At 41.0% G+C, this 27,064-nt stretch overlaps 4 protein-coding genes across 7 annotated transcripts in view; all 4 read right to left on the bottom strand.

The window, feature by feature from the left end:
- The window catches only part of pacs2 (phosphofurin acidic cluster sorting protein 2), a 63,630-nt gene extending 63,256 nt beyond the window's left edge, over positions 1 to 374 (bottom strand). For all 4 annotated transcript variants that reach the window (XM_086274010.1, XM_086274007.1, XM_086274009.1 and 1 more), the window contains exon 1: positions 47 to 374. In XM_086274010.1, the coding sequence (XP_086130136.1) occupies positions 47 to 165 (119 nt within the window). In that variant the 5' untranslated portion in view covers positions 166 to 374. The remainder of the gene's footprint in view (positions 1 to 46) is intronic.
- A 3,409-nt stretch (positions 375 to 3,783) lies between these two features.
- Positions 3,784 to 9,578, bottom strand: srsf5a (serine and arginine rich splicing factor 5a). The gene is made up of 8 exons (XM_086274685.1): positions 9,422 to 9,578; positions 8,171 to 8,310; positions 8,012 to 8,082; positions 7,362 to 7,493; positions 6,702 to 6,771; positions 5,226 to 5,299; positions 5,041 to 5,145; positions 3,784 to 4,883 (listed from the first exon to the last, which is right to left on the bottom strand). The coding sequence occupies exons 2-8, from the start codon at positions 8,294 to 8,296 to the stop codon at positions 4,574 to 4,576; spliced, it is 888 nt and encodes a 295-aa protein (XP_086130811.1). The 5' UTR covers positions 8,297 to 8,310; positions 9,422 to 9,578; the 3' UTR covers positions 3,784 to 4,573.
- Positions 9,579 to 11,411: 1,833 nt separating this feature from the next.
- Positions 11,412 to 22,170, bottom strand: LOC147306810 (deubiquitinase DESI2). Its single transcript, XM_086275040.1, has 5 exons — positions 21,076 to 22,170; positions 17,562 to 17,634; positions 16,691 to 16,784; positions 16,457 to 16,598; positions 11,412 to 13,831 (listed from the first exon to the last, which is right to left on the bottom strand). Exons 1-5 carry the CDS (start codon positions 21,112 to 21,114, stop codon positions 13,586 to 13,588), a joined length of 594 nt encoding a protein of 197 aa, XP_086131166.1. The 5' UTR covers positions 21,115 to 22,170; the 3' UTR covers positions 11,412 to 13,585.
- A 919-nt stretch (positions 22,171 to 23,089) lies between these two features.
- On the bottom strand, positions 23,090 to 26,667 carry synj2bp (synaptojanin 2 binding protein). The gene is made up of 4 exons (XM_086275041.1): positions 26,464 to 26,667; positions 25,804 to 25,940; positions 25,532 to 25,627; positions 23,090 to 24,846 (listed from the first exon to the last, which is right to left on the bottom strand). The coding sequence occupies exons 1-4, from the start codon at positions 26,525 to 26,527 to the stop codon at positions 24,715 to 24,717; spliced, it is 429 nt and encodes a 142-aa protein (XP_086131167.1). The 5' UTR covers positions 26,528 to 26,667; the 3' UTR covers positions 23,090 to 24,714.
- Positions 26,668 to 27,064: the final 397 nt, after the last annotated feature.

The raw sequence follows: 27,064 nt of genomic DNA, 5'->3' as shown, positions 1-27,064 counted from the left end.
TTAAAGTTTAAAAGGACACCGAGATACGGCGCCAGCCGCGTTTTACCTCGGGATGCAGTTCGGGGACGATCCGTCTATCTCCCACGTTGCAAACAGGTTCATGGGAACCGGTCTGTTGAGAGCCCCGCTCCCGGGGAAACTCAGCCGGCCGCTTCTTTCCGCCATGGTCCGAGCTGCCGGTGGGACTATCCGACACCAAGCTGGGGGGGTTGGAAACAGCAGACCGGTGCAGGTCCTCTGTATACGCGTGTGTTCCCGTGAAAAAGAGCCGTTACGCACTCACGTTAATGCAGTGCAGACGGCGGAGGACGAGCTCATTTCTCCGGTGTGGTCCTCTGTGCCAGGGAGGGACTGCAGCGGAGCCACCGCTGAGCTTGTTGTGCCTACCACGCTGCTCTGAGTGTATGGAGGGCGATTCGTGCCGCCCTGTTGCGGGAGGGAGGGGAACGTTTTACCCACTCACACACTTATTCACAGCATTCATTGCATTGTGTTTTTGTTTTTGCACCAGATAATAAAATGTGTCTTGTAAAGGAAAAGCATGTATGATATGACATATGATGCCAGCTATATGATAAAACTGTGGTAAGAGAGCATGCACTTGTATAACTGCATGTTAATGTAAATATTTAATCAACCAATCAGATGGGAGTAACTCAGTGCTTTTACCAGGGGGCCCTAGTTGCTGAGGTGGGGTGGAGTGAGTGGGAGAGACTACCTAAGGACAGACAGTGGCAGGAGTCCTCCAAAGCCTGTTTTGTTTGCAGTTTTGCATTTCCATATTTAGAGATACAGATTTGAAATCCACCAGCCTGCTGGGCCTTTTCTCTGTGGAGTTGTATGTTAGGTTAACTAGATAAGTGGAAAAGGATGGATGGAAACAGATGGTAAAATGGTTTAGTCCACCCCACAGTTGGACTCATCTTTGCAGTACAGTAAATTTATTTTATCAAGCCGAGTCCTGCAAATATGCACCACGAGTCGTGTCTTTCTCCAAAAAAGCAAAATCAGTGCATCCATAAACAAAAGGAAATTAAATCTATCAGCAGCTGTTAAACCCAGTACACCAACTTCAGATAGAACACTATAACTATCACAACCTTACATCACGAAACCCTCCAACTGATGTGAAACCATAAAAGCTCAAATAGTGGCGTAGTGGCAGTTATTCCAGATAATCATTTCTACCGATTGCAGTTCAGCTAAAAGCTTAGCAACACTGACATCAAATAGCGTTAAGTTTTATTGTATGTTGGATCAGTGTCGCTGTGAGATAAACGAGGCATTTTGAGGAAGTTGGTGCGTTTCAGACTGATGAAACAGCATTTTGTAATACCACAGTGGCACTGTTTATTTAAAAAGGAAAGTGTTAGGATGTTACTTATACAGCAAGAGATGTGTGTTATTTAGTTTTTTTCAGTTCTAATGACACATTTGGATGGTAGGGCCAGAATTAGACATAAACAAGATGAATACCTAATAAAGTAAGTGTTTATTACCATATAACAAAGACCATTTCCTTGAAGGCAAAACGAGTGTCTGAGTATCATACTTCCTCCAATGAGAGACTCAAGGAGCTTTATTACTGCAAAGATACTGCAGTGGTAAGAAAGCATACAGCTTTTAGTATCTCACTAAGATTAAGTCATTATATGCAAAACCTTTGTTTTTGTTTTTGTTTTTAAAATATGGCATTAATTTCCTTCTATAAGTCTGGCACTTAAATTTGACTGCCTTTGCATTCATTGCGCTTCAACAGGGCATTAATTATCCCTCATATATTTCTCTCCAGAACAAAACGTCACCGCAGGACTTCCTTCCCTGCAGTGGCAGGTAGAGTGATACCTGAGTGATACAACAATAACAACAACAAAGCTTTGCTGTGAGAGCAGCTGGGGGTGGAGCAACATTGAACTACAGATAGATAGATAGATAGATAGATAGATAGATAGATAGATAGATAGATAGATAGATAGATAGATATGCAAAAACTCCATGTTAAATTCCATTTCAACGGCTCGAGTTGCGTGATTACATCTTTCACTCTTAAAATCACAGCAGTTTACCTGCGTAAATTATTTCCATTCATTCACCTGGAAAATTATGTCCTGATTATTGTCATCCCTAATGGTGGATCACTCATGTACAGCCATGCAGCGACTTTGCAATGCGAGTAGACACTGCCACCATGTGGTGACCACGATGAATGGGATTAAAGCCAAAGTAATAAAAACTGCTTGCATTTAACCAAGACCGCAACAAACATGTTTTACTCTTTAACGGTGAGTAACGTAAAGAGAAACCACTCATCTTTAAAGCACGTGGCCACTTTAAGGATTAGCATGAGCTCCTGGATAAGCTGTTACTATATTAATCCTCAGAAAGCTTGTCTATAATCATATTTGCTCAGTAATCGCCCCTCTGTCCCCTTGAACAAGCGAAAAAATGAACTTTAATTAATTTTTTACTGTTCAAAATCAGGTTTTTCTCAGTATAAAGGCCGTCAGAGCCAAAGACTGTACAAAAAAGTGGATGTAGTCACCACTGGAGCCAGAAGTGATCATATGTGGATGAAAGGGAGGAGCAATAAGTTATAAACTGCAAAATGCACCAACAGCCCAAACATAGCAGAGAGGTCCAGTTAGCACACACCAGGTACAGATGTCTTTGTTGGAACACCTGTTAGTCAAATGTGTGCCCAGTATTCAGATGTATTCCAAATACATTTGGCCCCATGATGTCGTTATAGTTAGCTTTTATAATCCTGTAAAGTTGGGCCCTTTAACATGGAAGTCTATGGGGAGTGACTCGCTTTTGGGACCAGCCCCAAAAGTCAAAAACAAGTGCTTCTTAAAAAATACGAGTTGGGTGCACAAGTTTGCATTTATTTAGGATTTGGCACTGCATAAAGCAGGTGGTATAATGTACACAGAAACTTCACCTCAAATCAAAAGCTAGATGGTTGAAACTTCGACACAATCTGGGGTTCCAAAGAAACAATGATCCCAAAGATACATTCAAAGATACTGGTTGTGTAAATGAATAGAGCAAGCTAACACTCTGGAATGGTCTTCCCAAATCCTGATCTCAACTCAAGTACCCTCAACAGGTCAGTAGCAGGAAATGCAATCAATTTAACAATTCTACCAAGAGCAGTGGTCAAATATCGAGCCAGAATTAAGCAAGAAGCTTGTTTGTGGCTACCAAAAGCATCTAATTGAGGTGTAACCTGCTAAGGGGGATTTAACCAAATATCTGAAATATGTTTATATAACTGAGCCAAAAATAAATTCAGAATTGTTTTTAAAGTCATTAAAGATATATTCTGTATCCACACCGAAAAAAGAACCGTTCAAAGAAATCATGGAAAGCAGCAAATTACCACATTCATGCCTATGTGTGTATGTAAACTTCGAACACAACTGCAGTTTTATTACACCTAAGAGCCATTGACTTTCACCCTGTGTGCCTCTTCATTGTACAATACATAGAATATCTAAACAAAAAGCCTTGAATTGTATCAGAGGACTTGAAATAAAGTCAAAATCTTAATACAACCCATAAATGTTTGCACTTTGCTGTATCAGCTTCATTACAGCAAGGTTTGAGCCACACGTGTTCAAACAGGATCTTGTGGTAGTTATGAGCTTGGCTTAATCTTCACTCTCAAGCTTATCCACTACTGTATGTGCACACAAGAAAGCTGCAGCACCTGCACTGCAAACCCTCCAATTTTAATTAATGTTGCTCAATACTGACTTGAGAAACGACAAACGAACAGAATTAACAGTTGTGAAGCTTTATTGAGTTCAATCGCAGAAATTTTAATGCGTATGTGAATCTCTTGAACCACATTCACAAAGTATTTTAAAAAACTGACATAAAAAAAGGAAAGGAAATGCAGTGGGCATTTTATTAGTATCAAATTATAAACTTATTTAGAGACAAACGTGTTCAGGCCCTCAACACCCAATAGGGTGGAGATTAAGAAAACTCAGCAGGTGGAATAAGGCCATGATTTAAAAACAAATCTAAATCCATTACAAAAATGAAAGAAAAAAAATCCAGACAAATAACTAGCTGAAGTCTTTGCAGATTCACATATCAGGGCAGTGAATGAAACGTGTACAAATACGTCATCACAAGCGTAATCACAGCAACAACCGGGAGCTCGCATTACCAAAACATACTCGTCAACATTTTGGAGAATCAATGACGTGACCAAAAGCCACAGAGTGCTGGATGGAATCAAAACATGGCAGACAGCTTAGACTGTAACGGGCATCATCACCAACTGAGTATTTCGTATATATGAAATGCCTGTACAAAGATGGGATACATAAATCTCACAAAAACAAAACTTCCTTCTACGGAGACGCATCCAAAATTAAGATTTACAAATAATAAACACGAAAGTGTCATTAATGACAGTCTTTATTTCAAAAGAAGCCATATAAAAAGGCAATGCATCCCCTTCACTAAAACAAAGAAGGAAAAAAAAAAGAAAGGAAAAAGACTTAGACCCACACCGAGCAACTACAAGTCTATGTTACAACATACAGGTGTACCCATCTCAGTGTTTGCTGTCTGCTGAGGCGGAGCGGGAACGAGAGCGGGACTGGGAGCGAGAGCGAGAGCGGGAACGAGAGCGGGGAGACTGTTTGTCCTGAGCCGGTGCAGGTGAACGCGAGCGAGATCTGGAGCGCGACTTGGAGCGAGACTTGGAGCGGGACGGGGATCTGGCTGAGGCCTTGCCCCCTCCTGACGTCTTCTTCTCGGGAGTCCGGCTGGCGGATCTGGATCGGCTCCTGGAGCGGTTGCGGCTCCTGGAGCGACTCTTTGAGCGGGAGTAGCTGCGGGAGCGAGAGCGGCTCTTGCTGTGACTGCGGAGAGAGAGAGAGAGCGCGCAATTACAACACAATGTTTCGGCTTTTCAAAATAAAATATTAAATCTCTTAACAGTTTGTCAAACTGACTTGAAACCTCGCAAATTCCTGAACAATTTATGGATACAACCTAAAATAAATTAAAAAACCTTACTTTCTGCTGTCCTCAAACATCTTCAGCTTGCGACCATTCAGTTCTGTCCCATCAAGCTTGGATATGGCATTCTTCATGTCACTGCGGGATGCAAACTCAACCACCCTGCATGAAAAGAGAAATTAGTGGACAAACAGTTCACATTAGGAATACAGAAAGGCTCAACTCAAAAAACAGCAACTCACCCTTCGTTTTTGGTGGGTCTGTGAGCGTCCACAAAGGTAACTTCCCCTGCTTTCCTCATCAGGTCCTTCAGGTCCTATTTTTAAAAGCATAAAGGCGGGTTAGCAACGGGGAATGAAACCTGAGGTGTCAGTGAGAGCCTTCTCAGACCTGGAGGGAGAGAAATGAACAGGCAGCAAGAAACCACTGAAACTTGGGTCATCTAGTCCTGACGTTTGTCACTTAGTGATAAGCTTCCATTTCAGTGGAGGCCACGTAAACAAAAGAGCCACACAAATTGCATTTTGAGAGCGGACAAGTGTTGCTTTTTCATTTATTTATTCTTTTAAATTCCTTTTGTACCCTTAAATTATATTTTTAAGCACATCAAACAAAACCAGATTGAATTGTATTATAAAACGCCTGAAGGGTAACATAGAACTGTGTTTGGTTTTTTTGGGTGAACGGATGAATTTCTGTATGCCAACTATTTATACGATTGAGATAATGCTATGTACTTACAGGCAAAACTATGGGTAGGTGGAAAAAAACCCTAATGTGGACTTCCTTTTTGTTGATGTATTAGTTCTAAAGAGATTTGGCTCAACAGAGATACACTGTTTACGTGAGTCCCCTTTAGGACTGTAACTCTACACCCCGTTACCACCCGACCCTAAACAAACCCAATCACATGAGTTTTATGCTACTTACCGCTCCATACCCAGGAAGATATTAGCATAGAGCCACTTGTCCAAATAGCAAATGGGAACCAATGCAGTGTTAAGCCCTTGAGAAACGCCCTCGGCCTTGACTCAGCATCCGGCCTCCACAAGTAAGGAACCACCAGAGATCAAGGAGGAGGGGTGTGCGCCCGACCCAACACCCCCCACAGCTCCATCAGCAACAGAAAAAGACCCAAATGGGAGAGTGTAGGGACCGTGGATTTGAGGGGGGTTACATCAGTCGGGAGTGCCAGCCCACAGAACCTCCAGACTGTGGCTACGGACCTCCTAAGGCTACCGTATCCTGCGCTAGACCACTCTCACCCGTTACTGGGCCCAGCCAAGACTTTACATCAGCGGCAACTGCGTGTAAGGAAAGGCACCAAATGGACACTATTCAGAAAAACAACCAGCAGAGGGCGCTACACACTTGTGACACCCAGTGGAGGGTGTGCATTTACCTCTGATACAAAGGAAACCATATCAGAGCAGCTGTTTGAAAAAAAAAATAAATAAAAACAGTTAAATGTTTTTGTTAGAATGCCTGGCATCAGTAATAACATGTGCTTTTGTGTGGAGAAAAAAAAAAAGAGTGTTTAAAAGGAAAAAGTATTTATAAACACTAGGGGGCTTCCTATAGTAAATAGAAAATTGCCTGGTATGTGTTGTTTTCTGTACCTTGTGTGTTTAAAGAAACTGACCCGGCCAATAAAATTAATTTTGCTCCTTTACAAAACTAGGTCATTTTTAAAAAGCTTGTGTCCTGTTGTCTCTTACCTGCCAGCTCGTCCGCGAAGACAAGTTCTCCACAACGAGTCTGTGGTCAGTCCGCACTGGAGGGCCATATCTGCAGAGGCAACAAACACCAGCACAGCTTTGATTACATTTTCTGTAAGGAGCACAGATCCGGTGAATGCATCCACATCCGGATCTGCCTTTGTGCCTGAAAACACGGCTGGTGTCTCGTCACGTTCACCGTCTACCTTAGGGTTCTGTAAATATTTGAGTTTGCTTCAGAGGTGAAACTCAACACTGGCCAATCCTATTTTAGTGTAGTCCATTAGAGACTCTCAATCCTACTTTCCTGCCACATGTATGCAAATTTGTATGTGTATCTTTCCAGCTTGTATAATATTGGTTGAGCTGTCACAGGACTGTATTTGACTTTGGACCAGATAAACTATTGTCACACCCAGTTTCCACGTAACAGGATCTGTTATCACGTGTCAGAGGTTTACAACCTAATATCAATATTTAATCTGCATCTGTCCATTTATTAGAATTTTATTTATTTAACATCATTATTTCTTTTTACATGAATATTATCTTTAAGTGCTTTTTAACATCATTATTTCTTTTTACATGAATATTATCTTTAAGTGCTTTTTATAAAATTATTACTTTGTTTTAAAGGAAGCTACTGAAAATGTGCTGTACCTGGATCCACTGCTGCGAGACTGACGATAGCCGCCGCCACCACCACCACCACCGCCGCCGCCGCCTCCGAAACGTCCCATTCCAGGGCCGCCACCTCTTCCTCTTCTGGAGCGAGCATGCTCAATAGTGACCCTGATGGGCAAAAAAAGAGGTTCAATCAGTGTTATCAGATTATATACAAAGTAATTATATCTGATTAAATGTGTGTGCTCCATGTGACTCAGGCATGCGACAGCTCCACCACAGGGAGCCTGACGTCATTATTTTGCGATAAGCAAGACTGAGGAAAAAGAAGTTATCAGCTCAGAGAAATTATTCTTAATAACTAGGAACTAGTTCTCCTTTCCAGCCACTGTCTGAATGTTTACTTCTTGTTTTGAAGGGCCTCCTGAGTTGTGTCAAACACTCACAAATGAGCCTTTAAAAGGTCTGTGGCAGTCTAACAGCACAGAAAGAGGAACCGGGACCAGCCAAGGAAATTTACTTATAAAATGAAGAAGCTGCTCGGTCATAGAGTATAAACAGCTTGTAAGGTTCTCAAAAAATAAACTTAATAAGCTGCGATAAAGTAGCAATTATAGCTTGCTGGAAAAAAGTCAAATGTAACCGACCCACACCCACCAAATAAGACATAAAGACAACATCATTACCGTTCACTACACAGTTCTTTGCCATTTAGCTCATACACAGCATCATCTGCATCTCTGTGGTCATCAAATTCCTGAAAGGAAGAGGAAAATGTGATTATGTATAAGCAAAAACACTTTGAAAACTCTCACTTTGCACAAAAAAAAAATGCTCAAACTCACCACAAAGCCAAAACCATTCTTCAAGTTGATCTCACGGATGCGACCATAGCCCTTGAAAAACTTCTCCACATCTCTCTCTCTGGCGTGAGGACTCAAGCGTCCAATGAAGACACGGCAGCCACTCATGATGATTTTATCAGCTGAGATGAAAGAGTAATTAGTTAACAGCATCTAGCTCAGCGCTTTTACCGCACAAAGTGTTTACTCGTTGCTTTTTATTTATGTGCTAGTCATGTGCTGCCTTTTATGGCCAAGATAAGCAGGCCACACCCCTTGAAACAAAGGTCACATCCGCTGCAAAAATACAAGTTAATCAACCAATATCTAAATTAAATATTAACCACAAAAAGAAAAAAAAAGCAGATAGTTTAAACTACATGTATTTTATGAAACTTTAGCTAAATTAATTATGTTAATCCGTTTTAGATTTGCATGACAAATAACGTAAAGAGACTTGCAATACACTCAAGCTAGGGTGAAAAACAGGCTCCTGGCAAACTGAACAAAGCTCAACAGGATCGGAACACGCACCATGATCCCTCTCCGGTTTAAACGAGTGTAGTTTAGCTTGTAAGCAAAAAAAAAACTGGGCTTAGCGTACCCCGACGGTTCGCAGGCTATTTGCATCATCGAGCTCAAAATGGAAAACGGTTTTGTATGGAGCTATTGACTGAAACCGTACAATCATTCTCACGGCTAAATTGTAATTTAAAGCGCGTTTATCAATATTTACAGGTATTTCCACACATTTTCTTCTTATGCGATATGAAATGTGCAGACAGCACAACAACGGCGATCAAGGGGCCCGTTAAAACAGCTCAATGGATCTGCATCAAAGGAGAAAAAAAAATAGTCCGATTGCATTGCAGGTAATCAGTAATGATTAAATAATCGATTCTCTCCGATTATGAGACACCAGAAAAATGACTTGGGGCCTTGCCAATCGGCCTCAGATAAACCATCGGCGTCGATTATTATTGCAATCCTACCTTAAATTAGAGGATCGCTGGTAAGGGGATGTAAAAGACTGCGGATCTGACAAATAATGTGCTATATTAGCTGGGTAACAGTAAGCACAAGCAGGCCTCATCACAATTTCGCTCTTGACGCTCGCCTCGAGGTCATCCCCAGCTAGCCGAAGCTAGCCTGTGACCTAACTTCGGTTTCAGCGCGAAGAACGCGCCAATTTAACGTTTGACAAAAATCGCAAAATCCTTGAAATAACACAAATACGCTTTAATAACCGCTCACCTGTTTCTTTGTTCCTAATAGAGCTGCTTGGGCCTTGTTGCTTTCGCTGCTGGCTCGCTCCTGCTCAAAGTAGGTCACCGACTGTGCTGAATCAAAATGGCGAGTGAGCATAAAAAGAGCAGAGACCGCAAAATGCGTTGCTGCCCTCACAGTGTCACGTGATTGCAGCAGGTAACGCTTAACTAGGTTTACGCTGTTAGAGCCATGGGCTTTACCCCCAGTAATATTTACAGCTAAAATAATAAACCATCCACATAAAATAACAAAGAATGTGTGCAAACGACAAACGAGTACATGCATTAAGGTTAGCGTCTTCGAATACTTGAAAGGAGGATAAGACACAGATTTGGCAACTCATATCAGCCTATTCTTGGGTACGCAGCGTTCTGCATGCCTTAATCTTAAGTAATTTTCATACTAGTTGCAATGATTTTACTCCTTTATGATATTATTTCCTTAAGGATTATTAAAATTTGTACATAATATATCACAAGTAGGGTTAGTTTTCAAGAAAATTAAAACATTTTTTCACATCCTGTATCGCAAGCCCTACAGGCCTCATTTCCTAACCGTGCTGAAGCACAAACCTAAGCGTAAACTTGCCACTCACAAAACTCTTACTCTGTTTATCAATATTGAATTTGTTCTTTATAAACCAATTTATAAGTACCTCTTACCATGGCATGAACAAATGAAAGCCTGGCTGTGTTAGGAAGTTAAAACGCAAGTCTTTAAAATAATTACTACTACTACTAATAATAATAATGTCAAACACGTTTTTCCAAAATACCAAAAGGCAATGCATACAATTGCAGTTAAAATAAAATAATAAGAGTAAAAAATAGAATTGCATGTAAAAATACAAAATACTGCATGTAAAGGCGTAGACTTTGACCTTTTAATTTAAATCTTTTTCTTGTATTCCTTATTTCATATCAAATCTTAAACTAGCACACCTTTCATTGAAAATGACTTTTTATTGCAATCCACGTTCTTTTTTTTCTTTAACTTTATCTGGCTTCCTGTTTATTACTTCCACGTTCGATATTATTTGCATGAGTGCCTGTCATTCTGTCTGTAAACAAGACAGTTTGAAAAGTTTTGAATTAATTCTGATAAAACTTTGTAGGGGTGTAGAGTGAGTTCATGTTAATGATCCATTAAAATCTGTCTCACATCCACTGATGTCTTCAAGGTGAACTTAATGATTTATTGGTCAACAGCTGACAAAAAGTCTTGTAACCTGTTTCGTGTGTATTGTCGACATATAAAAAAAATACCTTAAAAGATTTGAAATATTATGTCACAATTGACCTCTGACCTCTTCTTCAAGGTCAAATATGGCCAGACTTACAAAAAATGACTTTTATCTTTAACACTATGCTTAAAATCCCACAGCCTTTCTTTGTATTGGCAACATTTAGGAAACAATACTGGTAAACTGGGATTCTAAGTATCACATGGATTGTCCCAATTGACCTCTGATCTCTCTTTTATTTTCACATATGCATTTCTTTCAAGTTGACCAAAAATGTGTTATTCTTACTGCACTGCAAACATTTTTAAATTATTTTTCTTTAACTATTAACACTCCCGTGGAAACATTTTGGAAAGCTGTGCCTTTTTTCTAACTTTCTCTTTGTTTGTTTCAGTTTCTTCAGTCAGACCTTCCTTCCTGTCTTTTCTTATGTCATCAATTTCTCTGCTTCAACAAACTCATTAAAACTGTACAAACCCTGTTCTTGTATTTCCATGTATCTTTGCACATTTAAATAAATTGCTGCACCTCTTTCACCTTTTCCTATTAAAATATAAAGAAATGAGGGGTGGTTCATGATTCTTTCACAGTACTGAACATCCAAAAGATAAAAGAATAAGTATTTTATACTAAAAATGTGAATGATAATTTGAAATATACAAATATATGTGTTATGGTCCTCCAGTGCCCATATTTTGGACTATAACAGAAGAAGCCAGGCATCACTTAGGATTCCATCTCTTTTATTCTAGCACTATCATCATTGTTAAAATTGTCCTGGGTTAGGAAAAACAAATACAAGGTTTAGGTTGACACAGTACAACAGAAAAAAAAAACCTGTCTGGTTTGCTTTGTAGAAAGTGTTGAAGACTTTTGAGCATGTAGTACTGATCACTGTACACTCCCTCTCCCTATCAACTCAAAATGAACCAAAAAGTTGATCACAGCACACTTCAAAAAAACTAAGAATATGCCAACATATAGGGAGATACGGTAGCTTATTTATGAACAAGAAGAAAATAAAATGAAAAAGTTAATTTGCACTTTTGAGCCCATTTATGAACGGGATGACTGTCACTACTACAAGTATGTGATTTCCTTCCTGAGAAAAGAAAGCTGTCCTTCAACGCACCACAGCAGGAGAGGTGGGGAACAAAGATTCAAACACGTGGCCTCGTCTTCTTCAAGCAAGGAGCAGGTCTTCATCGTTGTAACAGTTTCTTAATCAGGGTCCAAAGTCATTGATGTCGTCTTTTACTGACATGTATGCTAAACCTGCAGTGACTGGAACTAATTTTACGACATCACAATTCCCCCCCTCTGAGAACGTGAGCTTCTCTCTCTCTATCTCCTCATAATGACTCATTATTTTAAAAGGCTCAAATACTTTCTGTAAAAACATCACTGGGGAAATCAATCAATATAATATGTACTTAGTTAACAGTTTTATATTAGGAAAAATGCTCTTTTATACTGTTGCGATATTATCACCAGTCTAATGTTCATAGGATTCATATCTAAGAAACTGTCTACCTCAGTTTAGCATGACAGGAACTAGTTACAAGGACTAGCATGGTTCTGTAAAAAGGTCACATAATCCTCCGCTAACACCTCTAACATGTTGTATATGGCTTGTTTAATACTCACAAACACTGTGTGTTTCTCTGTGACTGGTCCCAGTCAAGAAAAAGACCCACAGGTCTTTTTTTCCAGTCCTACGCCTTAGTCTGATTAAACAAACACAATATAACTGTGAGCTTCAGTGATGTTTACCTGCTGGCTGTAACTCAATATTAACTGTAGAGGCATAACATGGACTTTATGTTGTATTTTAAATCTAGGCAAGAGAGCCAACGGGGGTATTTAAAAAGAACATTATCTTTAATGACTTCTGCAATTTAGAGGAAACACTGAATGTCTGTCGTTCTTTCTCGTGGCAGCTCGGTCTCAAAGGTGAAAAAGATGTCATCCAGGGGAAATCTGTCTGTAAATGTCTATTTTCCCTTTCTGTAAGTTAACGCACCTTTATAATATAAAGATCACTTGGATATAAAAGTATAGACAAAATGTGTTCTGGGTCACAAAGTCAATATTTGTCAGAGTAGCAGCTTGACTTTCTTTGTGTTTGTGTCTCTGAGATGTTCACAGGTCGTGACTGGGCTGTCCGAGGCTGTGTGCACAGCGGCACTGTTTGCCCTTGATTGTTTCAAACCGTCTATGTTTAAAACAAGCTTGAACGAAGGTAATCGCTTTAAAAAATAGAAGAAGGAGCTTCTATCTGAAGTAAGTTAAGTGGGATCTTTTGTTAATTTCTTTCCACATGCAGGACTTTTACTCACTCAGATTGAACTCAGGGAACAATCAAATCTTTTTCCTTTTTTTTTTTTACCCGTTAACCCTCTAAAATGGCCAAAGAAAAGTTCCAAACAAAGAAAGCCGAATCAACAACATCAGGCAAAGGCCACATAGAGGTTATCGAACGAGAACTTGTTGGAGTCGAGCAGATTCCTGCTGACGTAACCATCCAGTGTCTATGTGGTCATTCTACAAAAGCAGCTCTGAAGGCAGGGCAGGGAACAAGGCTGACAAAGATTTCAAAGTTTGTGGAAAAGACTAATAATAACATACTACAAACTTCAGATCTACAAGTAGTCACTGTCAAAATCAGACACGCACTTCAGGGCTCAGGGAAAAGCACGCCCTCGTCATGCTGTCGTCTGCTGAAAGGACAAACGGCTTCTCTGTAAGTCTGTAGGCCTGAAGTCTCTGGCAGCAGCTCTCTTTTCAAAAAGGAAACTCTTCTTTTCCTGCCTCTTTTACGCAGAGGACAAACAGTATGAGGTCAGGTGGTTGTTCAAGCCTACAAATGCCATCAGAAGCAGTGGTGAGAAGGTCCAGAGGTCACGTCACACTCTGGTGTGACGACAGCTGTGGGAGGAGCCCGAGCCAGCGGCTGTGGCTCCAGACGGCGACGAAGGGTCCTCGTCGCTCGACTCGTTATGCTCCTCTTTGTGAAGGCCGAGGCTGATGTGGCTCTGCAGGGCGGCCGGGGTTAACCACTCCTTGGGTAGGCAGCTCTGCAGGAAAGGGATGCAGGAGCTGAAGTACGCCAGTCTGTTGACCCAGCGGGGGATTTCCCGTCCACACAGCAACTGAAAAAAGTTTGAATAAGTGATGATAAGAGCTGTATCCCACATACTGTCTTTGTTTTAGCTGTTTTAGAGCATAAGGCATTTAAACATTAGAAGAAAATGTGGTTATAGACGGTTATGTGGATGTGTTCCTTATTTCTCTTTATGTATAATGAAGTTAAAGTCTAGCGGCTGACTAGCAGACCTCAGTAAATGGACCATGGCCCAAGACCTCAGTATGGCCTAATAATTATCCGTATTGCTGTTTTAGAGGAGCAGTGCTTCAAAGGATAGTTGCAGATTTCTGTCAGAATCTGCAGATTATACAGTACAAATAAAATGTTCACGTTTCTCCAACGTTGTCTTCCAAACAGTTTCACTATCTACACTGGATGGCCAGGAAGCGTTCACGTTGTCTTCTCCGGCACTGATAATTGGCGTCTGTCTTGTGTCAGTGACGTAAAAGACGGATTTAATGCGACATGACCGTTCAAACAACAGTCGCTTTCTAAAACATCAGATATGTATCGGATTCAGGACCACATGCGAAAGTGACCCAGGTCGGATTTGGACATATCAGATTTGTGCTGTTCACACTGACATACCATGATCGGATATGGGTCGCATAGGGACAAAAAAGTCGGATTTAATGTGCTTTCGCCTGCAGTTAGTATCCTACATTTTGTTTTGATGCACGCTCAATCATCCAGGTAAGGAAATCCCAATTTTTTTTTGAGATTTCCTTACAGCTTTTTGGGGTACATCCTACATTTCCCAAGATGCAGCTTGACCAAGTAATGCAATGCTACTGCAGGATGTTTTTTCTTTAATTGGGTTTTTATTGGTAAGCCACCAATAAAGAGGCAGAAAAAACGACTAAGACTAGTGCATTAGTGCCCTTAGCGATGCTCACATTCATACAGGGATTTCTTTATTTTGTCCACTTTAAGCACTTTATCTACTTCATACCTCGAAGCCAAAGGAGCTTGCAAAGAAAAGCGTCTGGACTTCTTTAAGTTACTTGAAGACGTTTCACCTCTCATCCAAGAAGCTTCTTCAGTTCTAAGGTCAAATGGTGGGGAGTCCCAGATTTAAACCTAGTGGGAGTATCCCCCCACAGAGGGACAAAAGGACCCCCTGATGATCCTCTAATCGCCCGTGCCAAGGTGTGTAACTGGGCGTGGGTCCCAATCAGCCAGAGTTTCGGGTGAGTTCATTGTGAAACCTGGCCCCACCTTATCATGCGAATTCCTGAGATCAGATGGCCCAGGATGTGAGTGGGCGTTAAGGCGTCTGGGAAGGGAACTCAAAACTGGATTATAGATGGCAGAGAGTTGGTGTCGTAAACCACCACCTCTGTTCAAAGATGGTCGCTCACAGTGGACTTCTTTCACTCCTCTTTCAAACCATCTGTCCTCTCTGTCCAAAATGTGAACATTGGCATCCTCGAAAGAGTGTCCTTTATCCTTCAGATGCAGATGGACTGCTGAGTCTTGTCCTGTGGAGGTGGCTCTTCTGTGTTGTGCCATGCGCTTGTGAAGTGGCTGTTTGGTCTCTCCAATGTAGAGGTCTGAGCATTCCTCGCTGCACTGTACAGCATACACCACATTGCTAAGTCTGTGTTTTGGCGTTTTGTCTTTCGGGTGAACCAGTTTTTGTCTGAGCGTGTTGCTGGGTCGCTTTTCTTTGCAAGCTCCTTTGACTACGATGACCTGGATGACTGAGAACCTTCACAGACATATTTCATACCTCGTAGTTAACTTTGCAGGCACGTGTTTGAAAAGAACATTTGCATAATACTACACGAACCCCAAAACCCCAAATTGCTGACCTCATAATGGTGCCGGAGGAAAAGGACAGCAAGGGTTGTCTTCAAAAAGTTCCTACCTCAACAAATACCATTTCATTCATGACTGAAATTCCTAGTGTGGATTTTGGTGGTATGACTGCTTGACACGATGCTTACAAAGCATTACTAAAAAATTACAAACAGGCAATGTGTTGTTAAACAAAACATATTAAGTTATCTTAGCAAAGGTGATAACCTTCTATCTGTCATAATCCTAGGGTCTTTGCTATTTTTCGATTATTGTGACTTGGGACTTCTTGCATAGCTTTAATTTTGAGTTTCTGTTTTTCTTCCTTTATAGAATGCTTCTGTTTTTTAAATTATTCTTTTACAGACAGTGTTATAGTCTAGTTTCCATGGAATTACAGTTTCTACTTTGAGTTTATTGTTCTTCATGTGTTTACTTCCCTCAGGGTTTCCCTAATTTTTCCTTCCTCTGCCTCATCCTTCTCTTTTGTCTTTGACCTGCAGGCCTTCTTTGTCTGTGTCTTCGTGTTAACGTCTGAATATCTTTATCTAGATATAAAACCCCAAAGCTGGATGCTTTACAACTACTAAACTGTTTGTCCTTTTATTGTTCTTCTCCTGTGGTAGTTTGATGCTGAATGAACCTCCTGAACCACAGAAGGCACTTTTACAACTTTCACTAAGACTGCTTGTAATGACTTAACTGACCTTCGATGTGTAGCTCTAAATGTATTCCTGTGCACAAATTTTCGCTTGAAAAGGAAGATTTCTTTTGTCTTTTTTACAGGTTTTTACTTAGACCTAGAGGAACATAGTTGTATGAGACTGACCTCAGACAGCGAGGAGGAGAAGTGGTTGCAGTTTTTGTGCATTAGATGGTAGGCGTTCCCTTTGAACTCTTTACCGAGCTCCTCCATGATTTTATCTATGTCCTCCTCTGTGAAGTCAGTGGTGCCCAAAACAATGGCCTCCCTGTTTAAAAGCAGAAAGAGTTACGTGAGCACACTCACCTCCACCATTAACAGCATCACAGTGCACTGTATGCTAAAATGGAGCACGCTCACTTGAATTTGAATGTCTCTCCCAGTTCGGCAGCATTGCCGGGGTTGATTTCAAAGATGCCACTGAAAGGGTATGGATGGCCTCCATATGCAAATTCTGTGTGGCAGAGGACAAAGAGGCAAAACACAGGTTAGCGCTTTGAATGAAAGCACTGAGCAACTGTAATTACACAGAAGCACACAATTAATCACAGACACACTGTTCTTAAATTATTAGGCCTGTTTAATTGCAGGTCTCTCAGCCCTTTGTTTACAGCCTTCTTAGGAAAAACTGTGATCAACAAAGTATTGCATAGAGATGCTTAAACATGTAGCTAAATGCAAGTTAGTAAATACTAAGTTAACTAAACTACACCAATAAAACCTCCACCTGATTTTGTCCAAAAGATGGACTAAATGCAACCAAGTCTACGCGTTTTATACTTTATTATTAGGTCCAAAGTAGCGTTAGATCAGTGGCAGTATATTTAATTCATGGGTCATTAATTCAAACTCAGGTTATTATGAGTAAATTCCATTAATGGAGTCATTTCCTCTCCTAGTAAAGCCCATATTTTCGCTATCATCATATTTCTCTGTGCAGAGAGCCAATATTTCCAGTTGCAAGGATGTAATGGATTCCCAGTGATCTGGTTTCATGCTGGTTTCTGCCTCTATTTTAAAACCAAACACACACACACACACACACACAGTGAGTCAGTGATGACTCAACCCAGGGAAATGGGGTCATGATATTAGGAACATAACCCGTTATTCCATTTTTAAAACCAGACTTCATCTGTGCAGTGATGCACCGCTCCGAGTTTCCACTCGTAGTGTTATTCTGATGCCACTAACTTGGATTTCAGAGACATACAGGAAGCTCCATTCTTACCTCTCCCATAAATCTCAATGCCTGAGTGGAAGACACCAATGCCCAGATTGGACGTGTATTCGTTTATCCAATACTGCAGAGAAACACAGAGAGAAGGAAAGAGTCAGGAAGGAGAAACCATGCGGCTGCCCTGCAGAATCACACTGCGATCTATAATAGCACTGTCTTATACTTTATTACCAAATAAGAAGTGAACGGCTTTGACTGCACATGCATCTTTTAGTGCATTTTGGACATTTTTCAACTTTCTTGGCATTTTTAGAATACACTTACTCTCTGTACTGTTTGTATAGGCCTGTGCAGTAAAGCTATACCAGAAGCTTGCTCTGTACAAAGGTGACGAAGCCTTCCCGCCAGCGGCTCTAAAGTTCACTTTTTTATAATGTTCGATTAAACCAACAAATGTGCTGATTTAATTTGCGTGTCAGTGATGTGAGGATTCCTATTAGCACATGTCTATGTGCTTTATTTCTCCATGTTGTGTGCAGGTCATCTGACTGTTGCAAGGTTTTTAGTTTAGCATAAAATGCTTGTCCTGTAGCAGAATACTACAATTCCTCCTACTGTTGGTAGAAAGTATTTAATTTAATTTACCTGCACTTTAGAGCACGAATCAGTGCATTTGTTGGCTTTACCTACACATTTCTATTCAGATTGCAAAAGCATTGGCATACCAGCATCCACTGAGAATGCCCAGTGATGGATAGATTTGCCACAGAACAGCATTGCGATCAATCACAGACTGGACTACGGGAGGAAATTTTACCCATCATCCTTTGATGGTGGTGTTGTGAGCCAACCTGCTTGCCCTTCACTGCAGACAGTTATGAGATAATTCACTGAAGGTCCAAAGCTCCCTCACCCAACACCCACCGACACTCCCCTATCCTCAGACACCCCAGGGAAAACATGCTAAGAGCCATCTTTGCTACCCCAGCTGTCCCTTATTAATAATAAATCATGTTTCCGGACGTAGAATAATACAATAAAAGCATTTCCACCGCACTGCTTCGTGTCAGCAGGCTCTCCTCATGTTTTTGCAGTGACCTCCTGCCTTTTAGCTCTCACATGAGGGATGGAAGAATAATACAACCAGAAGGAAACAGTCTACAAGGACAAACATGTCCAATGACTTGACTTCCCCGAGAGTGCACAAACAACTGAGTCCCATTAGCGGAGCTTTCTTTTATTTCCTGCCTTTGCAGATAAAGCATGCATCGCTGCACACATCTACAAATCGCTTAGATTTCATTTCAGAGATGATTGATTCATCATCCTCGTCGATTTACTCTCATCCTGCTGCTTCCTCTTCTTGTCGTGCTGAATTCCCCACAAATTATTTAAGGCTGACTTTGGCTGTCACCGCCCTCGTGATCACTTTCTCCCAGTTTAACAACAACAACATGACCTGTTAAGTCCCAGCACAGTGGAGCCACCACCCTGGAATTTAATCAGCTGTTTAAGCAGCTGTTACTTCTGCTGTCACAATGAGATCCTCATCTGTGAGATAGTTTGAAGTTATCAGGAGGAAGCTGCCAGGTCCAAAGCTGCACCTGGCTTCGTTTGTGGTTGTACGCAAGTGCGTGCCAGTATACACTCTCAGTTCTGGTGTGAATCATGACTGTATTCCTTCTCCAAACAGTCTTAAAGCTTGGAGATGAAAGCACTTGTTGAAATATTTAACTTCACTAAGAATAGAAAAATGTGGGATTCAAATACCTAGTGGGGAAATTTCTTGCTTTAAATATAAGCTCTACAGTTTTATTTTACAAGTGAGAACCTTCCCTTTAAGAAATCTTCAGGAACAGTTCTCCAGGCTTTGTGGAGACCAGTCTATGACTCTTGCATGTTTTTTCTATCCAGGTTTTTACTGCATATACAGTGGGATTACTGTCATGCTGAAAAATGAAGGTGCTGTCAGATGCTTTCCACGTGGTATTACATGGTGTCTCACAATATGATGGTACTTTTCTCTGACCTGTGTCAGGTCTTTGTTGGATTCCCCCTAATTCTTAATAACTTTCACATACTTTTAATCTGCTGTAGATAGTTTTTAAGGCTGACACTTCTTTTGTCCTCCACTTGTCCACTTATCTTATTTTTTAAAGAACACATTGTACAGCATCCTGAGATATGACAAGGTTTTGACTGATAGCTGTTTTGGTGCCTTATTAGTACAAAAAATGTTATGCCTGTCAAATTGTTTTATATTTGCCATTTTTCATAGAGTCAACAAAAGAACAATTTTTTTCATGACAGGCTGTTAGTAACAAAAGTGCCTAAAGATACAGTTTAAAATGGGTTCTTTGCTAAGCTGTCCGTCTGGTTCATCCCTTGAGTTAAATGCTTTTTTTATGCTTGAATGATTCATAGGTCTGTGGTAAGTGGATTAAAAAAAAACAAAAAACACTTCTGAAAACAGTCGTGTATAAAAAGTGGCCTGAAAATGAGTGAAAACGCACCAAATGTCTACAGAAAAACTCTGAAGGACCTTCAGAAAGCTTGGAGAACTATTGCTGATGACCACTTTAAAGTTTACAAGAAAGTCGGGATCCTCAAAATATAAAGAAATGACACATGCCTCAAGATTTCTGCAAATTACTTAATTACTCATGAATGTTTTTTTATATATATATTTTTAAAATTCTCTTCTGTCCTGGCTTTGAGATGTAGCTAAAGTCCACCATTTTGCTTTATTATCAAACTTTGTCTTGGATACTGAGTGAAATCCCTGAATTTACAATACATTCTGTGTTTGTTGTTGCACAGAATCGTATTTTATTTGTCTGCATGCTGCTAAATGATAACATTGTTTCAATCTAAATGGAGGAATTCTGCATAAGATTCACACAGGACACTGCTCAGCAGTACAGTATGCGAAAACAGCCACTGGGTCCAAGTCTGAATGAGGACCCTTGTCCTTTGCTGGTGTGTTTGTGTATACATATGATGTGAATCCCAGGCACAGAGACAGAGGTCAGAAGATTGAGGGAGTCTCTTGTTTCACAGGTCTGTGGTTGCCTAGTGGCCTATAAAACAAAATTTTCCTATCATTCTTCTTTTCTTTCTTACTTTCTTCAATTTAAATGTCAGAGATAAATGATTCCACCTACCAAATGGGGCTCACAGTTAAATAATGCCTAGAATAAAACAATGTAGTCACGTCTGCAGCAGACCAACCTACATGCTGAGCGGCTACCAAACCACCCAGGCTCTTCTTCACTTGGCGTTGCAGTAAATCTTTGAAGGTGGGTGTAACAGCAAAAAATTATACAAAAAAATGCTTTGTTTTAGTGTGACACTACAAGAATGTGAAGTGGAAACCTCAGCTTTAAAAGTGATACTGTAAGAGTGGACTTTGCTGCAGGTACCCCACTCCCTGGTTTTCAAAGCATGAGCACATGTGGATTCCTTCACTCCCCAAGCCATTGTTCTGAGTGTAAATACCAAACAGAGGACAGTGACTAAAAAGAAAACAGAAAGTGAGTGCACTTTGGTTCAGGTGGATCCTTACCATATCATACACGTTAAGGATGACGGGTTCATTAGCCATGGTTTTAACCTGAGCTGGAAAGGCAAACCTTAGTCCGCGTTTTAAGGTTGTCAGCACCTCCTCACCCGGTGGAGTCACAGGGCCACACGGTGGAAGGCAGGAGCTGCAACGGGCAGACCTCTGCAGGAGGGACGGCCGATGCTCATTCCCCCACAAGGCAACAAAACTGCATGGACGCAGCTCCGCGCGTAAAAGTCTAAAGAAAGTGGGCAGCTGAGGGCTGAGATAGATGTCACAGAGCCATTACGGCAAGTACGGTCAGGAACTCAGATCCGAGCAGGGCAAAGCGAGGTGCAGCAATGAAAGAGGCCCATCTCCGAGCCCCGAAATATAATCAGCTGTTAAGGGAAATCGATGGTGGCAGCAGGCGCCTTTGCGTAATAACAGCAACCACGGCACTCAGCTCACAGCATCAGATCAGGGGTGATGATGTGATCCATAGTCGACACGAAGGCCCTGCATGCGCTGAAATCCGAGGCGGGTGCCCTCCTGTCATCATGAGCGAAAAGGCGACAGCTAGAGCAGATGGAAGTCGAGGATGGAGGCGGAGTGCGGGCCATTTTCACGCGGAGGATGATGGAGCAACTGCGGGAGGGAAAGACTCCTGGGCCATGGCGGTTAATTACAGCTGATAGGGGAGTCAAGTTCAGCAGGAGCATCCCCAGCCGGTGCTGCTGCTACTGCTGGTCAGCATCAAACATCCTCTTCGTAGAGAAGGGAGGACAGCAGACTCAAACCTCCGCGATACGACCCCCAAAACATCGCCGATCCTCTCCCCGAGACCGCTCCACGAAGGCTTCCAAATCGGTTTCACCAAGTCCCGAAGCGGCCGAGATGCATCCGTATTGTGCGGCTATTATCCAGCTCTGGCTCTGCCTCCCCGGTTGATTACATCATATGTGCCTGCAAGGCATCCTCCAACAGCTGATGGGAGACAGAGCCGCTGGTGGGAGTACAGGAGCACATTTTGTTACAAAAGACACCTCTTTACTATTTCTGTCAGCCCGCTCGACAGACTGAAATGCTCTTAATGTTCCACCTCCAACTTACACCGATTTAGGGTTTAAAGTGAGAGAAACAATTTCAGCGTTTTGTGTACTTAAAAAAAACTCAACTGGTGCTACACTTTGACACAAAAAGGAAAAAAAAACTCTTAATATTCGCAAATCCACTTTTACTTTGAAAAACAAACAGACCACATCCGGTGTTGGTCAACGTCCAAAATTCCAACAAAAAAAAGAAATAAAAAGGAAAAAAGAGATAATTTATAATTTCTCTTTAATGTCAAATAATGAAATTATTTGTTTTCGTGTTTCGGAAATCTCAGTTTTAAAAAAACGAAACTCACTAACCAATAACTTTAAATAAAAAAACATGAAAAAAAAACTACTTAGACTACATTAAAAACTTAAGATGTGCACGCATTCCTAATTTACTATCATTTTAGAAACTTAGAAGTAAATTTGGATGAATAAATTAATCCGCTTATGATAAAGTATAATGGCTGGATGGGCACTTTGTTTGGAACAAATAAATACAATTACAGATCAAACTATTTTCAATCTACAGAGAGGATTACATGAAATAGGATAGCACAATTAATACACATGCAGATGATGATGAAACATATACTAACTTGCTATATTTGCTTTAAACGTATATATTTATATATATATATATATTAAAACTCAACCTCCCCCTTGAATTAGTAATTCACCTGCTTAAAGTCACCTCAGGTTTGACCCTCAAAGCTAAACACAACATTGTAGTTTATAATTAAATGGCTCACAATTCTAAACATCCTGAATTTGCAGTTCTCTCTGACGTTCCTTATTGAGTACTTTTTATTTTGTGCAATCTTCCACTAGCGTCTTGTTTTTATTCACTTAAGTAAAACATTACTTGCCTTAAAGATCGACCTCCACCCCCCAAACTAAAAATCACAACCCCCCCCCCACACACACACACACACCAGTTAATTCTTCATGAATTTTAATAGTTGCCTGCTGGATGACAAACACACAGTATTTGCATATTTTATTACACTTTTCACATCTCTTTCTCTGAGATACTTTACATCCTACCGTCTCACTCAGCAGAGCAACATGAAATGTATTTACAGACCACACACCACCACAGTGGACACGATTCACTTCTTCTTTACTTGCACTATGGTCCTTAATGGAGGAGTTGCATGATTGTGGCTAGTGCAAGAAGAAACGTAAAAACATCTACAGAGGCTGACAGCAAATCGTTTCTTAGCTGCGTTTCAGTGTCGAGCTGCTGTTTGGTCCGTCAGACAAATACAAACAATTTCTTTCGTATGTTCATCTATGTTCAAGCTCAGCAGGAGGTTTAGTGTCTTTATACACACTGGCCTCAAATCGCAATAAGATGAGTGTTTCAGCCTGAAGAAATGAGCCTGATTTCAGATCAGCGGTTCACCCTGAGTGGCCTGACCAAGAGTTTTTTTCTAAGGTACCAAATTCATACTACTGAGTTCATATTACCAAACTGTGGACAAGTGTCACAGACTAATAACCAAATATTAGGTGATTTCACTAACCCATCTTCTCATAGGTTAGCTGTCTGAGCCACAGGGCTCTACGCTGTCATCCAGCTGCTCTGTTGCACCAAGTAATGTTAATCCCACACACAACTTCCTGTACTTGGAATGCTCATTAGAACACTGAATGTGTATTCATCTGCAGCTGAAAACAGTCCCCAATAAATACACCATTTCCTCCTGCTTGAGTAAGGTTTTCAATAAATTTCAGTCACCAGAAGTCTTTAAATAAAATATTTTTTTTATGTAATAATATATCTGATGTCTATTTTTAAACATTTAAGAGAGACGACTGGCTCATTATAGGTTCTGGTCTTTTAACAGGCTACAGTGAGGGCGGATGGGTCTGATTTTCATTTTGAGAGCAAAATGAAGCAACGCAATCTCCTCCGTTTCTTTGCAAACAGGAAAAAGGCACACAAAAAAAAAGTCCATTATGAGCTTTTATCACAGCAACTGCTTTCATCAGTTGCCACAGCTCCTGATAAACACCACATTAGGGTGCTGCTCCTCCCACAATTCTGTGCAACACTTCAAAATGAAAATCAAACCTATGTGTGTGAAGCATGAAGGTAGAGTTCAGAGAGATCCCCCATTCAATGATGGAGGCTTAGATGCCTACAAGTGACTGAACCTAAACACTCTTTCAGTTTATAATGATCAGGTTCAAGCAGTCAGACTCTATCCAAAGATTAAATAGTTTTGCATATACAAGCAGCCATTTTTTTCTGCCTGAGAAACTCAGTCCAGCAGCAGGAATGTATACACCCTTCTTTTACTTACCATCGTAAAGCTACCTAATAAAAGTTATCTCATCTCTGTGGTAAGACTTTTTGCATAGGAGGGGTATCAAAAAGCTATCATTAATCACAAAATATGCACGTATGTGTGTGGGGGGGGGACCTCATCAGTGACACCAGCACCTGCTAATCGCAAAAACAAGATCTACTTTTCACATTTTGTTCCCTCTCTCATGTAGTTGGCATTTAGCAATGGTTTTTGATCCTAAAAATTATGTACAGACATTGCGCTTTCTAAGCGCGCCGCCTGTAAATGTAAAAGAGGATTGCGGCAGCTCCCGTTAACACTGCCAGTAATCCCAGAATAGACGCAGGAGACTGGTGTTCGGACTCAGAGCCTGTGGAGCCGTTCATGTGGTGGGATTCCTGCAAGACATAAAAAGGAGCAAAGATTAAAGTTGCACTGAGGGGATACTGACACAAATGTTTGTGGTGGACAGAGAAAACTTATCTTCTGTGGTTGTTTATACATGCGTGCACATACGCACACTTATTTTAAGCTCAACAACCGACGGAAAGTAAAACTCTCACGCGCAGTTTAAAGATGCTTATCTCTACAGGTATGTTCATGACATCACTGATTTGCATAACCGTCAGGAAACAGTTTTAACAGAAAGGATCTGATACGCTTGGAGGCGCATTGTACTGCACTAACTGGTAGCAGTTCTTCTTTATGTTTTGGTGTTTTTTGTTTGTATTGGCATTGCCAGACTTATTTTTTGCTTATTTCTCACTTTGAATTCAAGAAACATTAAAAGATGCTAAAGGGCAATCAGCAATTTAAATTCCTCCAGCAGAGCTATAAACTTTTACAGACTTGTTTTGCATGATGCACCTCTCCGTCCTCCTTAGCTTGCAGCAGTGAGACTGTTTATAAAAACCTGCTGACACTCGCACATCACCACTACTCTTGTTACCAGTGAAATTCAGAATTAATTTTAAAATTGTCTTAATAACATAAAGCTTGAAACAATAATGCTCTAGAGCTACTGAGACCACATAACAAGCAGTCAGTCTCTCTGATCTGAGAGTGTAGCTCCTGACTCCTGACCTTTTTCTGTATAAGGAGCTCCACTTCCTCCCCAGCTGTCCGAAACAGCTCCACCACGGCTTTGTGTGTCCGGCCTTCTAGCACAGCTCCGTTTATCTAGAAATATTAAAGTTAATAAATAAATAAAAGCTCACTTCCAACCCGTTCTGCAGCATATATTTGGTTTCATTTTCTATTAGTGAGCTGTTAAGAGAAAAGGCCATGGTGAATGCATGACATCTCTTCAAATGTGTCTTTTTCAGTCCAAAGCAAAAACATGACGCTTTTATTACCGAGAGGATCTTGTCGCCCTCCTGTAGTCTTCCGTCCTGGCCTGCAGCTCCATCTTCTTTGATTTTAGACACGTATACACCACTGTCATTGTACACATACTGCTGGTCCACGCCCCCAACTATATTGAAACCCAAGCCTCAAAAGAAAACACAGTGTAATCAGTATATAATCAGGTTCACCAGACCAGCAGCTGCTGACCCAATCAATAATATTTATCCAAGTAGATCAAAGTTCAAGAGGAAATCTTCCAAAGCTGCACTGCTACTTAGACGAGCAGATTAAAAGCAAGACCAACCTGACAAAATGTTACATAACCGAGTGTAAGCGAGTCTGTAAAATAAATAAACCACTGGTGTCTATGAACGAGCTGTCCATCAGCGTGATAGGGCCGATAACTTTTAAAGATTTTAACACTGGGTCAAAGTGCATAAATCAGCTTTTCCTTTGCAAATAAGGCAGCTGCTAATACTCAGTTGGCCTCGATAATCTACTTCCTCCATTTACGCCACAACGACGCGGAGGTTTGGTCGCTTTTATTTGCAAATTAGCCTTTAGCTTCAGGACACTGAGCACAGCCTGACAGCGATGATTTTTGCTAGCTTTCGCAGCTAGCTAGTGGTGCTATCCACTGGTAACAGTCCCACTAATTATCTCCTTACCAGCCGGTCCTCGCTTCAGCCTTATGGTTTCCACTTTGGAAGAAGTGTCCAGAGAGCCGTTCATTGTGTCCAAACGTCAACCTGGTAAAATAAATCTTTAGAGAAGAGGGACAAACTATGTATCTGAAGGTGAACTCATTGAGGAGTTTCGATTTGCTTTTTGGCCACCACCGGCGCAGACAGAGCTGTAACAGTGCCCCCTGACGGCAAGAGGCTGAACTCCAGGCTGATTTTCGAATTACAGGGCAGGGAGGCAAATCAGAGACAAGTTATTAAAAAATACTCAATATCAGAGTTAATGAGTGAAGGGAATGGGCTGAGGAGGTGCAAGGAGTGCTTTGAGGAGTTGATGAATAAAAGACATAAAAGAGAAAGGAGGGCAGATGGAGGTCAGTTAGTGAATCAGGGAGTGAAGAGAATTAGTAAGGAGGAAGTGAGAACAGATGTAAAGAGTGGAAAGGGTGTTGGTGACATACCTGTATAGATAGCTAGGCAGTGGAAAATGTACTGGTACAGATTTCCACGAATAAAAGTGATGTGCAAAGCAGTGTTGATGGACAGGTTGACAAATGAAGTCCAGTAGCAGGCTCTGTGAATGATG

This window comes from Aulonocara sp. 'chitande type north' Nkhata Bay, linkage group LG19 (assembly GCF_057382095.1).
Source record: "Aulonocara sp. 'chitande type north' Nkhata Bay isolate Kocher_YH1m ecotype deep benthic linkage group LG19, A_spYH_male_GT1.1, whole genome shotgun sequence".
Lineage (NCBI taxonomy): Eukaryota > Metazoa > Chordata > Actinopteri > Cichliformes > Cichlidae > Aulonocara > Aulonocara sp. 'chitande type north' Nkhata Bay.
The sequence above is the reverse complement of the archived record's forward strand: the minus strand, read 5'-3'. Positions and strand labels throughout refer to the sequence as shown.

What these genes read in the sequence shown, in the direction of transcription:
- synj2bp (XM_086275041.1), bottom strand. Translation starts at nt 26,527, where the DNA reads ATGAACGGCTCTCTGGACACTTCTTCCAAAGTGGAAACCATAAGGCTG. An exon ending in GCTGAAGCGAGGACCGGCTG is followed by an intron (nt 25,941 to 26,463) that starts GTAAGGAGATAA and finishes TTTTCTTTTGAG; the next exon opens with GCTTGGGTTTCAATATAGTT. An exon ending in AGGGCGACAAGATCCTCTCG is followed by an intron (nt 25,628 to 25,803) that starts GTAATAAAAGCG and finishes TAATATTTCTAG; the next exon opens with ATAAACGGAGCTGTGCTAGA.
- srsf5a (XM_086274685.1), bottom strand. Translation starts at nt 8,296, where the DNA reads ATGAGTGGCTGCCGTGTCTTCATTGGACGCTTGAGTCCTCACGCCAGA. An exon ending in AGACCCACCAAAAACGAAGG is followed by an intron (nt 5,146 to 5,225) that starts GTGAGTTGCTGT and finishes CTTTTCATGCAG; the next exon opens with GGTGGTTGAGTTTGCATCCC. An exon ending in ATGTTTGAGGACAGCAGAAA is followed by an intron (nt 4,884 to 5,040) that starts GTAAGGTTTTTT and finishes CTCTCTCCGCAG; the next exon opens with TCACAGCAAGAGCCGCTCTC.
- LOC147306810 (XM_086275040.1), bottom strand. Translation starts at nt 21,114, where the DNA reads ATGGCTAATGAACCCGTCATCCTTAACGTGTATGATATG. An exon ending in TCCTTAACGTGTATGATATG is followed by an intron (nt 17,635 to 21,075) that starts GTAAGGATCCAC and finishes GTTTCTCTGCAG; the next exon opens with TATTGGATAAACGAATACAC. An exon ending in CATTGAGATTTATGGGAGAG is followed by an intron (nt 16,785 to 17,561) that starts GTAAGAATGGAG and finishes TCTGCCACACAG; the next exon opens with AATTTGCATATGGAGGCCAT.